The sequence below is a fragment of the Onychostoma macrolepis genome, chromosome 01 (genome assembly GCF_012432095.1).
Source record: "Onychostoma macrolepis isolate SWU-2019 chromosome 01, ASM1243209v1, whole genome shotgun sequence".
In the NCBI taxonomy this organism is placed as follows: Eukaryota; Metazoa; Chordata; class Actinopteri; order Cypriniformes; family Cyprinidae; genus Onychostoma; species Onychostoma macrolepis.
In genome coordinates, this window is record NC_081155.1 from 11,696,400 (window position 1) to 11,712,669 (window position 16,270).

The 16,270-nt window shown below is 38.8% G+C and overlaps 2 protein-coding genes across 2 annotated transcripts; both read left to right on the forward strand.

Annotated features, from left to right (window-relative positions):
- Positions 1–143: 143 nt before the first annotated feature.
- On the forward strand, positions 144–9,065 carry capn9 (calpain 9). The gene is made up of 20 exons (XM_058788821.1): positions 144–504; positions 2,018–2,087; positions 2,621–2,739; positions 2,815–2,948; positions 3,060–3,228; positions 3,318–3,401; positions 3,485–3,570; positions 4,137–4,214; positions 4,504–4,664; positions 4,818–4,975; positions 5,078–5,286; positions 5,906–5,942; positions 6,064–6,144; positions 7,166–7,223; positions 7,306–7,370; positions 7,539–7,607; positions 7,735–7,813; positions 7,905–8,021; positions 8,208–8,266; positions 8,564–9,065. Exons 1-20 carry the CDS (start codon positions 304–306, stop codon positions 8,588–8,590), a joined length of 2,061 nt encoding a protein of 686 aa, XP_058644804.1. The 5' UTR covers positions 144–303; the 3' UTR covers positions 8,591–9,065.
- An 820-nt stretch (positions 9,066–9,885) lies between these two features.
- Positions 9,886–16,141, forward strand: ltv1 (LTV1 ribosome biogenesis factor). The gene is made up of 11 exons (XM_058790274.1): positions 9,886–10,078; positions 10,450–10,581; positions 10,683–10,877; positions 11,719–11,806; positions 12,420–12,549; positions 12,720–12,936; positions 13,905–14,032; positions 14,112–14,254; positions 14,675–14,727; positions 15,441–15,641; positions 15,946–16,141. The coding sequence occupies exons 1-11, from the start codon at positions 10,076–10,078 to the stop codon at positions 16,057–16,059; spliced, it is 1,404 nt and encodes a 467-aa protein (XP_058646257.1). The 5' UTR covers positions 9,886–10,075; the 3' UTR covers positions 16,060–16,141.
- The last annotated feature ends 129 nt before the right edge of the window (positions 16,142–16,270 follow it).

Genomic DNA, 16,270 nt, shown 5'->3' on the forward strand with positions numbered 1-16,270 from the left:
CTGGATCTCATTTCTGATGTTGCAGATCTGATTATTGCAGTAATACGGTAGTAAAGTTCTCAAGCAGGATCCGATCCACCTCCTCGCGCGCACACACAGGAGTGGCTGCTTTCACCCTAACCAGTTCTGCTCTTGATGGGCGTGACGCTAACCTGACGAGCCTGTCCGTCGGCCAGTGTGGCTGGATTCATCTCACACACACACACACACACACACACACTCAAACACAAGCTCACAGCACCAGACGAGCGTCACCAGTGTCCTGTCTGAGGTTTTGGAGCTTGGCTTGCGGCCGGTTTGAAGATGCCTTACAGCGTGCCGAGTGGCTCTGGGCAGGCGACCCTAGTGAACAGCACTCAGGCCGATGGGAAGACGTTTGAACAGCTCCGTCTGGAGTGTTTGCAAAAGGGGAAGCTGTTTGAGGATCCAGATTTTCCAGCTGTGGACGACTCGCTCTTCTTCAGCCAGAGGGCCCCAGTTAACTTTGAATGGAAGAGGCCGGGGGTAAGTGACCTGAAGTATGCATGATGCTGCAAGATGACGTTTATGCTAATTTTTGACTCCTGGATAAGGTACATACAGTAATTAGAGTAGGATGAATTGGGTAATTGACACACTTATTCACTTTTGAAATATCAGCCAGCACTTGCTCACCCAAACAAATGAGACCCCAATCACATGACAAACCATTTGATGGTGCAAGATCTCATAGTGCAGCTGATAACCCTAAATGTTTTTTCTTTCATGTAAATTGGCACTGCGGAGGGAGTTGTGGGTGAATTTGATGGGGTCTGATGTAATCTATAAAACAAAGTTAACAGAACGGTCAAATAGCATTTTGTTCTCTGATGCTCCTCCTGTTCATGTATGGATGGATGAATGAATGGAAGTCAATTGCTAATGGTTTCACTCTTAAAAAATAAAGGTGCTGAAAAGGTTCTTCACAGTGATGCCATAAAAGAACCATTTTTGGTTCCACAAAGAATCATTCAGTCAACGATTCTTTAAAGAACCATCTCTTTCTTACCTTTTTATAATCTGAAGAACCTTCTTTTGCAACAAAGAACCTTTTGTGATGTTCAGATGTTAAAGGTTTTTTATGGAACCATTTAGACAAAAAGGTTCTTCTATGGCATCGTGACTCACCTTTATTTTAAGATTGTGTAATATTACGCACATTCCTAAAACATTAACATCATTTTTGACCTTTATGGCACACGACTTCTAACTTTGTGTGCAATTTTTAAAACCTGTCATGCAAGTTTGCAGAATAATTCAGGCATGAATCAACCAGGCTGCCCGCCTTATGAACACTCCAGAACTTTATTCCCTAAAATTTCATGTTCCTTTGAGTGTCAGTGTGTAACATCACAACATATTTGTACATAAAGGACATTGATGAAGCCACTGAAGACTGATGCCATGCAGCAGGTCAGGAATGCCGATGGAATTTTGGCATGCATGGAATTCATTGTTTATTTAGTCTTCAGCGATTGAATGGAAAGTGGATGTAGGTTTTTTTTAGTTGGAAATAGGCTACTGGGTTGAGTTTAAGAACAGGTTGCCAGTAGTTGTGACAAATGATCTAAGATGCTCCACACCCCTCCTTCACGCTTGTGAAACTTTTTATGGACATCTGAATGAAACTACAACTGCATTTCATTCCAGGGCGTTACTGCAGAGCAACCTTAGATATGCAGCGCGTGAAGAGTGTGGGCTTGTGTTAGAATGCGAACACACCTCACGCAGGCATCATGGGCGTTCACACATCTCCCTCTGTCTTTAATCAAACACTTCATTAGATCATGTGATGTGGTGTATCTTCTGGAAATGTCTGTAAAAATAGTTCAAATTTAAAATACTGTTGTGTGAACAACCTAAGGTATCCAGCTCTTCTATCATTATTGCATTCAGAACATTTCTTTAAATGGATGGATGGATGGATGGATAGCATGTCAGGTGGATGTTATTTGATCGATTCTTCATATTTTTTTTTCTCTGATCTGTTCAAATTCAGGAAATCTGCAAAGACCCAAAATTCATCACAGGAGGAGCCACCAGGACAGACATCTGTCAGGGGCAACTGGGTATGTTTTCCAGTCGTTTCAGGTTACTAAAGTGTTTTATGACAAAATGAAACCCTAATCTGGGCAAAACACTTCTGATGAAAATAATGGATTAGTGTTGGGGAATTTTACTTATAAAAGTGATGCATTACAATACTGAATTACTCCATGAAAAAGTAACTAATTGCGTTACTTAGTTACTTTATATGGAAAGTAATGCAATGCATTACATTACTTTTGCATTACTTTTTGTCACCTGGGCTGGGCTCGCTTACCCAAAAGTTATATTTTTGCCAACTTTAAGGGCCCTTTCACACCAAAAGTGAAACTAATAAGCCTCAAGCCGAAGGAAGAGTTTTCAGTGAATAAATGGGAAAACAAAGTACCTTGCGTTACTTATTTAAAAAAGTAATTCAGATATTTTGTTGTAAATATAATGCATTACTTGGAAAAGTAATCTGATTATGTAACTTGCGTTACTTGTAATGCATTACCCTCAACACTGTGATGCATTAACACTGATCATGCTATGATCTCCTCCATGCATGTTGCAGGAGACTGCTGGTTGTTGGCAGCGATTGCCTCCTTGACCCTCCATGAGGGCACACTAAAGAGGGTCGTTCCACATGACCAGGACTTTGATCGTGGCTATGCTGGAATCTTCCATTTCCAGGTGAGTCCCACTCTCTGATCTCTCTCTCTACAGTTTCCCAATGACCTCGAACCCTAACCTCACCTTGTTGTGCAGTTCTGGCAGCATAATAAATGGATGGATGTGGTGGTGGACGACCGACTCCCATGTGTGAGGAACAACCTGGTGTTCGTCCACTCCGCTGACAATACTGAGTTCTGGAGTGCACTTCTGGAGAAGGCCTATGCCAAGTATGCACTTGAGTTTACAAAACAAGATACGCCCTGACGTCTTGTCGCATCTAGTTTTGAGACGTCAAACCTGTTTGTGTAAGTCAGTCATCTCCTGTGCTTCTCTCTCAGGTTGAACGGCAGCTATGAATCCCTGAAAGGAGGAAGCACCATGGAGGCGATGGAGGACTTCACGGGTGGCGTTGGCGAGATGTACGAGACGCAGAACGCCTCCACAAACCTCTTCCTCATCCTCAAGAAAGCCGTGGAGAGAGGATCGATGCTCGGCTGCTCCATCGATGTAAGCAAAGCTTTGTTGGATTCAAAGTGAGATCAATAGCAAATTCTGCCGTTCCTGAATCCTAGATGTTTGTGTTTTCGTATCATTAGGTCACAAGTTCTGCTGAATCCGAAGCACAAACCACTACTGGTCTGGTTAAAGGCCACGCTTACTCCATCACTGGAGTGGAGGAGGTAATCACAGCATTTTCATCTTTTTTGTTCACAGATTGATTTTTCTTTCTCTCTTTATTATCTCTTACGTCTTGTCTCCTCAGGTCAACTACAGAGGATCAAAGGTCCAGCTGATTCGTGTTCGTAACCCCTGGGGTCAGGTGGAGTGGAACGGACCCTGGAGCGACAAGTAAGCATCCACTAATGGTGACACTTTGTTAAATATGATCAAAATCTCATATTAGTAATAAGAAACAAACATCATACAGATTTTGTGTCATTACCTATGTTTCCAACCAATTATTTTAGTGTGATTTCTGGGATATTGCAGGAAATAAGCTGAAAAATGCACACAAACTCAATTGAGGTGGATCATATTTTCATTCGATAAGAAAACATGCACATAAACTATGATGCAAACACATCTACCGAATGAATTCATGGATGCGCAACAAAAAAACTTCTGTGACTTATGAACTTAAGTTGCCTCAACAAACGTGTAATCAAAATGATTGGTTTAATTACCTCACAGAACTCATTGTGTTCCAAACATCAAGGATCCACCCAAAATGCAAGATAACATAACAGCATTTGTAATTGCATTTTGTTTGTGCGCTCTGAGTGAGGTGCAAGTAATTTATTATGTCGGAAAAAAGAGCCACAGGCTTCCCCAGCTGCAGCATTTTTATTTATTTATTTATTTTTATTTCATTACTGATGCTCTGCGTTCTTCTTTCTTTAAATCTTGTTTTTCAGTTCCAGGGAATGGAACACTATTGACAGTTCAGAGAAGACACGACTGCTGCACAACTCTCTGGATGACGGAGAGTTCTGGTATGTACGACCCATCACATTTAGAGTAATAATAATAATAATACATTTTATTTGGTGGCACCTTACAAAACAAACATAGAAAACAATTTTTATACAATCCCAACAAGTTATCAGTAGTACAATCAAGTAATAATAATGAAAAACAAGGCGTTAAGGTGTATGAAGGGCTTTGAAAGTTAACAGAAGTAGTTCGTATCAGGTTGTCTGCTCTTAAAGAATCGCTTTCACGTGAGAACCAGGATGATCTGATTCAGTGAGCTGGTGTGAACTAACATGACTTGTGTTGCAGGATGGAGTTCGGGGACTTCAAAGCCAACTACAATAAAATCGAGATCTGTAACCTGACTGCAGATTCTCTGTCAGACGACGTTAGCAAGAAGTGGGAAGTGAATCTGTTTGAGGGCAGCTGGATCAGGGGCTCCACTGCTGGCGGCTGCAGGAACTACATCGGTCGGTATAATGTAGCAATCTCCACATAGATTTCATCATAAAAGTTTGCATGCTAATCCATGCTATCGTTTGAACATGAGACCCAGCATTTTCACTATTTACACTTGCTTAGACCCATTTGTTTTTTTCTTGATCACAATTTTCCCTTCTCAGACACATTCTGGACAAACCCGCAGTTTAAGCTTCGTCTGGAGCATCCAGATGATGGTGACAAGGTGTGCAGCGTCATCGTGGCCCTGTTGCAGAAGAACCGCCGTCGGCTCAGGAAAGAGGGGCTTGACATGGAGACCGTTGGCTTTGCCGTTTATGAGGTGAGGGAGATGTAATACTGTGTTGGAAGATGGGTTTGGAGAACTTCATGTAGTGCCTCTTGCTCCACTGAAGTCTGACCTGCTTGCTTACCGTACCCTTAGGCTCCTGATGATCAAGATCACCAGGGGAAGGACTTTTTCCGCTACAACGGCTCTAAAGCCCGGAGCCGTTCCTACATCAACATGAGGGAGGTGTCCGAGCGCTTCAGACTGCCGCCGGGAAACTATCTGCTGGTGCCCACCACCTTCCAGCCGCACCACGAGGCTGATTTCCTAATCCGGATCTTCTCAGAGAATAAAGCTGGAGCCATGTATGTCCATGCAAATACTCTTCAGTGTTATCAGCCAGATTTTAAAGCAAAAATGAGTCTGCCATTACTTACATTTACTCATGTCTTTCAAAACTCATATGCTGTTTTTTTTTCTATTACCACAAAAGGAGAAATTTTTAGAGAATCTTCATGCAGCTCTTTTCATAGCGAACATGTTGATGCAGCTCAAAAAAAAAAAACTCACAAAAATGCACCATTTAAATACTATGAAAGTAGTTTATATGACTCATAGCATTATTTTGCACTATAAGTCACATAATTTTGTTTGATGGACAGCCCTAAAGGCATTATTCACAAATAAATAATCTTAGTGTGTGCATGTGCGTATGCTTTTCACTGGTAGTCCATTAAATATATAGGTTAATCATAAAAGTGTTATATATAACTGTAGCGAACTATTCATTTATGAATGCATGTTTTTGCTTTAGTGCATTTTGGAAACATATTTCCATAAAATAAAACTCAAAAAACAGAAACTGACATTTATTATGAGTCAGATGGTGGTCAGTGAGGTAGTTCCTCTACGTACATTCAAATGAATGCACATTATATCCTGTAGATTTATTTTTATACAATGTAATGTGTTTTGTGTTTGCAGTGAGATGGGAAACACCATTAAAGCAGATCTGCCAGAGGTGAGTCGGATCATTTATAGTCTCGCTGTGAGCTGGGAAAGACTCGTTTACTGGACATAAGTAGTTTGACATACACTGATGTTGTATGCTAAAAGCGGGTGTGTTTGTTTGATTTGCTAAGCCACCGAAGCCAAACCCACCTGAGGAGGAGACCGATGAGGAGAAGGGCCTGAGGAGACTGTTTGAACAGATCGCCGGATCGGTAAGAAACCGAAAACTCCAGGCAAACATTTACTGCTGGGTTTCCCAAAGTGAACTGCAGGGTGCTGATGAAAAGTTGACAAACTAATAATTAATTAAATCCTAAAAATGTGACATTAAAGTAAACAGTTAATTTTAAAATAAAAACAATCAAAATATAAAAAATATGGGGTTCCATTTGTGCCAAAAATGAGTCGACTGTTTTGTGCCTTGTACTATACATTTGTCTTTGTCTACAGTCATTACCTACTTTTTCAGGTACATCAGTATGTTGACGTGTATGTCGTCTTTTTCTCTGTCATTTTTGGCATAAATGGAACCCCATAAAAAAGCTTATTTGTGTTATCCCATTTTTTTTACCTGCACGTTATGTGACCATTAACCCCGACATTAGAAAGCCATGAACATAGAAAGTGTTGAATTAAATTATTGAAACATTAAAGGAATAGTTCACCCAAAAATGAAAATTCTGTCATTAATTAATCACCCTCATGTCGTTCCAAACCATAAGACCTTCGTTCATCTTCAGAACGCAAATTAAGATGTTTTTGATGAAATCTGGCCCTCTCATAGACAGAAATGTAATTAGCACAATCAACGTCCAGAAACAAAGCAAGGAGATCGGTAAAATAATCCATGTAACATCAAAGGTTCAACCATAATTTTACGAAGCTACGAGAATACTTTTTGCGCACAAAAAAACAAAAAGACCAACTTTATTCAACAATTCTAGCTTCGTAAAATTACGGTTGAACCCTTGATATCACACAGATTATTTTACCGATTATTTATTCTCAGATTTCATCAAAAATATCTTAATTTGTGTTCAGAAGATGAACGAAGCTCTTACGGGTTTGGAACGACATGATGGTGAGTAATTAATGACAGAATTTTCATTTTTGGGTGAACTAAGCCTTTAACAAAGGAGTTAGGCTGGGAAAAAGTTTGGACCGAGCGTGCCCTCCTCTGGTGTAATTGTTAATTACAGTATGTTTTACACTGTTCCCTTTGTCTCTATGTAGGATAATGCCATCAGCGCCAGAGAACTGCAGCATGTGCTGAACAATGTTCTGAACAGAAGTGAGTCTGTCGCCGTTTTCAAGCATTTTAATCCAAAACCAGTTATACCATAAATAGCCAACACGCAACTGTCTCTCTGCAGGGAAAGAGGTGAAGTTTGATGGTTTGACCCTCAATACCTGCCACAGCATCATAAACCTGATGGATGTATCCTCTCAACGACCATCCATGTGTTATTAGTCTAAACTAACCCACTTCTGCCTCAGGTTTAATTACAAAATCAAACATATAAACCCTATGATGTGAGTTTTACATCTTTGATATGTGAATATTATGTTGAGCCACTGTTTCTGAGTTTTCCTGAACCGAGTGCAGGTGGATAACACCGGAATGCTGGAATTCGAGGAGTTCAAAGTCTTCTGGGATAAGCTGAAGAAATGGATCGTAAGTCACAGAATCATACATTTACTTGTTAGCTTGTCAACAATTACCATCTTCCAGAATATCACCATATTTCTCAGAATGAAGCTTCCACGGAGAAACTGTAAAGTTGTGTTGTGTGCTGTTGTAGATGCTGTTCCTGTCTTACGATACGGATCGTTCTGGACGCATGTCCTCCTACGAGCTGCGCAGTGCTCTTAATGCTGCAGGTGAACATAATCAGTCATTACAGTGCAATTTAACCAGAACCATTTAGAAATCAGTCTTTTATCTGACCTTGTTTGTGTTTTCTTCATTCAGGCATGAATTTGAACAATAAGATTTTGCAGTTGCTGGGCCTGCGGTTTGCAGATGAAAATTTTGACATTGATTTTGATGATTACCTGACATGCATCGTGCGTCTGGAGAACATGTTCAGTACGTTATGATGATGCATTAACTAAAAGTCCAAGACTTATCTCTAATGCTAGGATTTCTTCTGTGTTGGACTGCAGTGTATTTATGTGATTAAAAAAAATAATAATAATAATATTCAGTATGTTCCAAAATATGGAGTGCAAATAAAAGATGGCATTTAAAACTAGATTTTGACTTATGTTACAGGAGTTTTCCAGGCCTTGGATAAGCAAAAGAAAGGAGAGATCAGTCTGAACATGATGCAGGTAAAACTGAACCTTTTTTGAAATTAGTAAATGTAAAGAAAGCATAACAGTATTTATTTATTCATTGCAATACATGAACTGCTACAGTTGCCCAATTTGTCAAAAATGCACATTAGTTCTTAGTAGTTTCCTTATTTAACAACTTTAAGCAACATTTTAAGGCACATATTGCTTTCAAAATTCATGTTGCATGCATTTTGAGCTGCTTTCATATGTTTTAGTAAGTAGTGTTACTCCTTGTAATAATTCTAACATGCGGTCAGGTCAAAGTTATAAACAAATCTTCATTTTTCACAGTTCCTGATGTTGTCCATGAACATATGAGGATTCAACAAAATCCAGCAGGAACAATGTGACGGATGGAGTCAGCTGTGCCACTGAGGATTTTCACTGTTATGCTGAACTATTACTATTAACTATTACTGTTACAGACGTCTTTGTTTGTTTGTGGGGTCTTTCCCATTGCTACTGAATACAGATTTACCTGAAATTATTTTGTGGACAAATCCTCCAGTGTTGTGTTCTTGATGGCACGTTTACTGTTATTTTTCTGTGATTTGAGGCTTATTCACCTTTTATGGATGCTGCAAGAATTTGTAATAATTGCAAGATGTATTATTCACAGAGCTGCTAAACCGCTAAGTTTTCATCTCGAAAGGTGCATGCATAAATGAACAAAATCAGGAATATAAATGAATAAAAATGACAATTAATTACTGTGGCTGTTGTTATTGAGAAGCTGTGATGGAGTGTCCAATAACTGAAATATGTTTAATAAAAAAAAAAAATCTTTGTTTAATATTGAACAAGGTCCAAGCATTTTGTCAGTGATTCATCACCAGGGGAAAAATAAATAAATAAACATGAAATTAAACATGTTCAACAAATCAAGCAAGCAAATAAATGAATTAACAAAAATGAAACCTACCATATCAGCGTAGCCTATATAGAATATAAAGGGGTACAATTCTACATTAAAACTAACAAACGAATTTCTTTGTTTCTTTTCTTTATATAGGTAATGTAAATGCATGTCTGGTGTTTTCTTTTTTCTTAATCTGAATTAAAATATATTATTTATGTAAATGTAATGTGTATATCTATATTATTTATAGGCCTATTATATTTATATATTTACTTTGTTACATTCTGTCTGACCTAAAAAAAATAAATACAAATAAAAAATAACAAACGAAGACTTAATAAAGAGAACAAATTCTAAAGCCATAAGAAACATTGAAAAAACATTTGAATAATCAAAACAACCGGCACTGCAACAGCAACAATAAAAACACTCAAACATATATGGGGGAAAAAAACTTAATTAAAAGTAAAGAAAAGCTAATGTATTGTGTTGGAATATAAAATTTAACAATATAATTTTTCAGAAATGAAGAAATTTGTAGGGTAGCGTCTTTACGTCTTCATCAGTACGTAACGTCCCTCGTTTAGACTAAACCAAAACTGATTCAGGGGTGTTTCTTCAACTACAACGGCCTGGTAACGCTGTCATTTATCCGACCGCTTCAGTATATCATTTTAAATCATATATATACAAATCGTACATAGCACAATATATAAATAATAACTTGTTGTTTATAAGAGATTTTTAAGCCAGGACTATCGCTCCTCCTTCAGTCAATCGGGATGGTATAGTCCAAAAATGGCCGCTGTTGTCCATGTGTCTCGAGCTGACAGAAGAATTTCTATCATTTGATTCTTCGTTGTTCACTTTTCGTAACATTGATACTATTAAAGTCACTTCATACCTGAAATACAAACGGTCGGATAATACATTAACTTGTAAGAATGGTGAGTAACTTCAGTCTTGTTTACATATTTAGCTGTCAGGCCAGTGAATCCAGTAAGTGTGTAAATCACATGTTGTTATTAAATAACTTTGTCATCATTTAAACACGAAATACAACGCATGTGTTCTAAAATATACTTGTTTCAATCAAGGTTTATGCTTTAGTTTTGATCACAAATCTATTTGTGTTACGTTTTAATAAGAGCAAACAGTCTTATTATAATATTCGATGTGTTTATTGTGAAACATTTGGCCCAAACACACAAAGATTAAATAAAATTAACCCAAACGTGACTAAAATGATCCTGCGGTCAGAGAATATGACAGATTTGTGTGTTGGCACATTATAGTTGTGATCTGTCTGTCTCTCCAGCCTCACAGAAAGAAGAAGGCCTTCATCAATAAGAAGAGCGCTGTGTCCTTCCACCTGGTGCACAGAAGTCAGAAAGATCCGCTCGCTGCAGACGAGACAGCACCTCAACATGTCCTTCTGCCCGCTGCCAAGGTACAACAAACACACCGAACAGGTTCTGTAGTGTTACGCAGTCATAACGTTCAAATATCACCCCCTGACCGTGTCACTGAAGTTGGCATTTGTTTCTGCAGGTGGAGGTGGAGAAGAGGAGGGAGGAACAGCGCGAGTTCGGAGTGTTTTTTGATGACGACTACAATTACCTGCAGCACCTGAGAGAGGCGTCCCAGCCTGCAGAGCTGGTCTCTGCTCCTCGCTTCCGCAGAGATGCACGACCAAAACCTGCACAGGACGAAGCGGACATGGAGGAAGAGGACGCCGATGTCCCTGTAAGGCCATTCGCCAGCAGCTCCTCCATGCAGCCTTTAGATCTCCATAAATCACAATTATATATTCTGCGCATGTGACGCTGATGGTGTAATGTGTAAAATGTATACTCCACACAAAAATCAAAATACTCGCCCTCATGTCATTCTAAGCCTGCATGACTTTCTTTTTCTTCCGCCCAAACATTGGATTCAATCTTTTTATCAACTTATTTTCTTTAAATTATCATCTTATGCACCATCTTTGAGTGAATATTGCCAAAATTATCAACAAAAAATGCTTTTTTCAATCAAAAACCGAGGTGCATAAGCTCAGATCAATCAATTTTAAAACGAAATGCAAAACCTGTGCTAATTGAAAGAAAACAAGTTGACAGACAGATCGATTCCAAGATTTGGTGGTAATATTGCATAACAAGAGCTTGATAAGCTATTTTTAAAAGGCCGGACAAAAACACCAAATTAGGTAAAGGCTTTTCAGCTCAGGGGTTCATTCTTTTGTGTTGACATATTTCCAATGAAAACATGAAATTAATATTAATAGCCATCAGCTTTTAGTTTACATCACAGCTGTGAATCAGGTTTTGTTATCAAAAGGGAACAAAAATGTGTACACATCCCTGATTTCCTCATTATTTTGGTCCATTTTCCATGACACAAAAGATTTGAAATGTTATATGTGTTATTTAGAGAACCTTGCGGTTATTTTTACTTAAAATATGCATGCAGCTAGAGTGAGGGTGACAACAAACAGCATTATGGTCCGGTTGCGTCTCCTGCAGTTGATGAGCTTGTGTTTTGAGGACATGCTGAGGATTTATGTTGATGTTTGTCATACATGCAGACAACCTCCATCAATCTGCCCTCGTCTGTGTTCGCGTCTGAGTTTGAAGAGGAAGTGGGTTTATTAAACAAAGCAGCTCCTGTTTCAGGTGAGATCAGAATCTGCTCATGTGGCAGCTTTCACAAACCTGCAGAACAAACATGTACTTTAAGATCATGCCTCACTGGCTGGCTTGATTCATGAAGAAAACCTTAATAAGGCCTCAGACAGAGATGGGTCATGTTGGACGACTACTCCATTTTATTATTAATATTGTTATTTTTTTAATACTATACAGTTCAAAAGTTTGGGTTCAATAAGATTAATAGTGTTTTTTTTTTTTATTCATATTTTTGTTAATCAAGGATGAAATAAATTAAGTGTCCAAGTTTTTTTTAACTTTCTATGACAAAAATATGAAGCAGCACAACTGTTTTCATCACTGATAATGATAAGAGCAGCAAATCAGCATATTAGAATGATTTCTGAAGGATCATGTGACACTGAAGACTGGAGTAATGATGCTGAAAATTCAGCTTTGATCACAGGAATAAATGACATTTTAAAATATATTCATATAAGTGGCAAAACCAAGCTATAGTAAATGGTGAAGTGACCTTGATTTACAAAAATAAATATATTTTCATAAATGAAGATTAAACAAAATGCCTGTAGTCAAAGAAACTGCCAAATGCAAATGTAGTTTTGCGTCTTGCTTTCAGGGCCGCGGTTGGATATGGATCCTGACATTGTCGCTGCGCTGGATGAGGACTTTGATTTTGACGACCCAGAGAACATGCTGGAAGATGACTTCGTCATCAAAGCCAATGACGTCAAGGGCGACAGCATGGGGTAAAACTGACAAATGACAAAAGATTAGCGTGAGCCTGATAGCTTGTTGATGATTGGATAAGTTAGTTGTAAATTTAATGAGTTAACCAATGGGGTGACTGCTTGAATCTGCATATCCCCGCCCCCACACCAGATGCCATCACCAATTTCCTTTTTGTTTTTGACCTCAGTGGTGATGATGATGATGAATGGGAGGACACAGATGATGAAGACGAGGAGGAAGATTATGATTCAGAAGGTGGCTTGTCAGAGGACGAGGAAGGTGGCCAGAGAGAGTTCATGTTTGCCGACTGCGAGACGAAGAGTCGTTTCACAGAGTATTCGCTCACGTCTTCCATCATGAGGAGGAATGAGCAGCTCACGCTCCTGGACGACCGCTTCGAGAAGGTCAGCCAGCAGATCTTCCACACACATAATAGTGCCTGTTCACATTGAGCGCAAATTAATCTTTAATTTAGGCACACACTACAACACACACAAAAAAAAAAAAATTCTGAAATGTTTACAGTTCGCCATATTTAAAGTGCCATGCACATTTTAAAAATGAAAGTGCATTTTTTTTTTCTTCATGTAGTTGCAAAAAAGTCACCAAACAATGAGATAGACACTTAAGACTGGAGTAATGATGCTGAAAATTCAGCTTTGATCTCAGGAATAAATAACATTTTACAATATATTACAATAGAAAAGTAATTTTTTCAGGGTTTGAATTTAACTTTTTTCACTCACCAGCCAACTAAATTTTCATATAATGTTAAGTGCAGGTGTCTGATACAATACCAACGCTAACGACGCAGTGTTGTTAAATTATTTAATTTTTGCACCCCAAAAGTCTATATATTTGGCAGATGTAAAGCATACATGTGTATGTTTTTGTGTTAGTCCATTTTATTTTATTTTATTATTATTATAACAGCTCAGGGATGTTCAAGGAGCAACATGTTTGTGCACTTTCTAAAGATTTTAGTTCTGTTTTTGAATGCAAAGGAAACCATTATTTGTCGGGTATGTTCAAGTCAGCTAGATATGCGCAGATGCTGCTCAATTAGGCTGTATTTAATATATGATGATGACTCACAAGTTCAGTACTTGCGCCAAATCTGCACAGATTTGGCTTTAGTGAACTTGCCCAAGAGTGAACATAATTTATGAAAAGTAACCCACCAAACTGGCTAGTGATTTGACAGCGTTACCCACAACAGCTAATTTTTACCCGCATTTGGTGGGTGTTAATTTCAAACCCTGGTAATAATATTTCGTAATAACACTGTTTTTACTGCGTTTTTATCAACTAAATGCAGCGTTGGTGAGCAGAAGAGACAGCAGTAATCAGTAATTGTCTGTTTGTTGACTAGTTTTACGAGCAGTTTGACGATGACGAGATCGGCGCGCTGGATAATGCAGAGCTGGAGGGCTACATCGAACCGGACAGCAAGCGACTGGAGGAGGTCATCAAAGACTACTTCATACAGAAAGAGAAAGAGTGAGTGTTGTGCGACTGTCACTGATCTGTGTGTGTGAGAGATCACAGCAGAAGAGCTCATCATGTTGTGTGTGTGTAGATGTCAGAAACCAGATCAGCTGGGTCCTACAGAGCTGCCCTCTGTGAAAGAGGAAGACGAAGAAGAGGACGATGAAGAGGTGGAGATTGAGACGATGGTCATTGAGCCGCCTACAGAGCGCTGGGACTGTGAGACCATCATCAGTGAGTTTCTGAAGGATCATGTGACACTGAAGACTGGAGTAATGATGCTGAAAATTCAGCTTTGATCGCAGGAATAAATTATATTTTACAATATATTCTCATTGAAAAGAGTTATTTAAACTGCAAATGTAAATATATATTTATACACACACACACACACACTGCCATTCAGATAGAGATATAATATATAGATAATAAATCAGCATATTAGAATGATTTCTGAAGGATCATGTGACACTGAAGACTGGAGTAATGATGCTGAAAATTCAGATTTGATCACAGGAATAAATTTCATTTTAAAGTGTATTAAAATAGAAAGCAGTTATTTTAAATTGTAATGATATTTTACAGGTATTCAAGTAACAAAATAATGATGTCCTGATTATTCTTATCATGATAATTTTCACCTTTCTCTCCCAGGTACATACTCCAACCTCTACAACCGGCCCAAACTGATCCAGGACCCCCCAAAGGTGAAGAAACCTGCCTTACAGGTTTCATATTTAATAGACTGTTCACTCATTTCATTACACCGATAAAGATGGAAAGGGACTGATTCGATTCACTGCGAGTTACATTTCCAATTCAAATCCACATCCATTTTGCATGTGATCCAAATTTCAGACCTGGTTTGTGTCTCTGTGTTACAGTATATGGTTTTCCCCTATAGCACAGAGACACAAGCAAACATGCTACATTTAAAACAATAAGGCTATGAAAACAATTAGGTAACAAATGGTGAGTTTGTAGTAAATTGAGCTTGTATTCATATTAATACCTACCATACGAGTAACATGTTGATGGGTTTTTAATGCACTGATTCATCAATCTAATTCATAGTATATGTGACTAATAAAGCACACAGACCTGTTTTGTTTACTTGCTCTTTATAATAGTTTGCATGCGATGTCATGACCACAACACATTGCAGAGGTCATTAGAGGAGAACATGTTTGTTTATAGGGATGGATGGGGTTACATAAGCATTATTGTTTTTAATTAGAGAATAAAAACACAAACACCAAGAGACGTGGCACTTAATACAAACAGTACAGCATGGTGCTTGCAACACCAAGGTTATGGGTTTGAATCCTGCATGAACTGATATCATCTGTATCTTGAATGCAATGCAAGTATCTTTGGTTTAAAGCATCTGCCAGATGCACGAATGTAAATGTGTTTGCAGCCCAAGCAGATCCAAGTGTCCAATAAGACAGGGATTCCTCTGGACGTCCTGCCAAAACGAGGCCTGACGGGCAAACAGGTGGAGAGGATGGAGAGGATCAACGACTCAGACCTGCCCCGAGCCTCCACACAGCCCCGCTCACAGGACGAGAGTGCAGAGGAGAGGAGAGCCAGGAAACAGGCCATCAAGACGGAGAGGAAGGTGTGTACAGCAGCAACACCTCCAGATGGCAGCGTTTTGCTTGTCTAATCTGATGCGTCATACTGGAAATAATATTAAATATTAATCTAACACCGTATATGTTGTGATTATCTACCTGTTATCTCTGCGTTATGGCCTGTCATACATTAGCTAGTTGAGGAGAAGTGTGCTGGCACTTTAAGACTTGGGATGTTTTGCTTATTTTATAATAAAATGAGAGAAAAAATCTCACATTGGAAGAGAAAACCACTCGGCAGTGTAGCTACCTAAAAAGCACCTTTAATTTCATTCATTGTTGTTTTAGGAGAGGAGGTCGGAGAAGAAAGCAAACAAACTGGCTTTCAAGCAGGAAAAACAGATGCAGGAGAAGCAGATGGTTCATTTAAGAGCAAACGTTCAGGGCCTGAAGCTCTCGTAGGACGGCAGAGACGCTCCAGAGACTGTCAACAACACTGCGATGTTTCCAACACCAGCGGAGACTACAGGACCTCACTGAAGACACGTCAGCTCACAGGTTACACTGTCAGTAGTACATGATGCAATCATTTTCCTTACCAGAACTTCCATGTTTGTTTGACTCATACAGCGAGTATGCGCTTCTGAAAGATGTTTTTGAATAGTGTTACCAT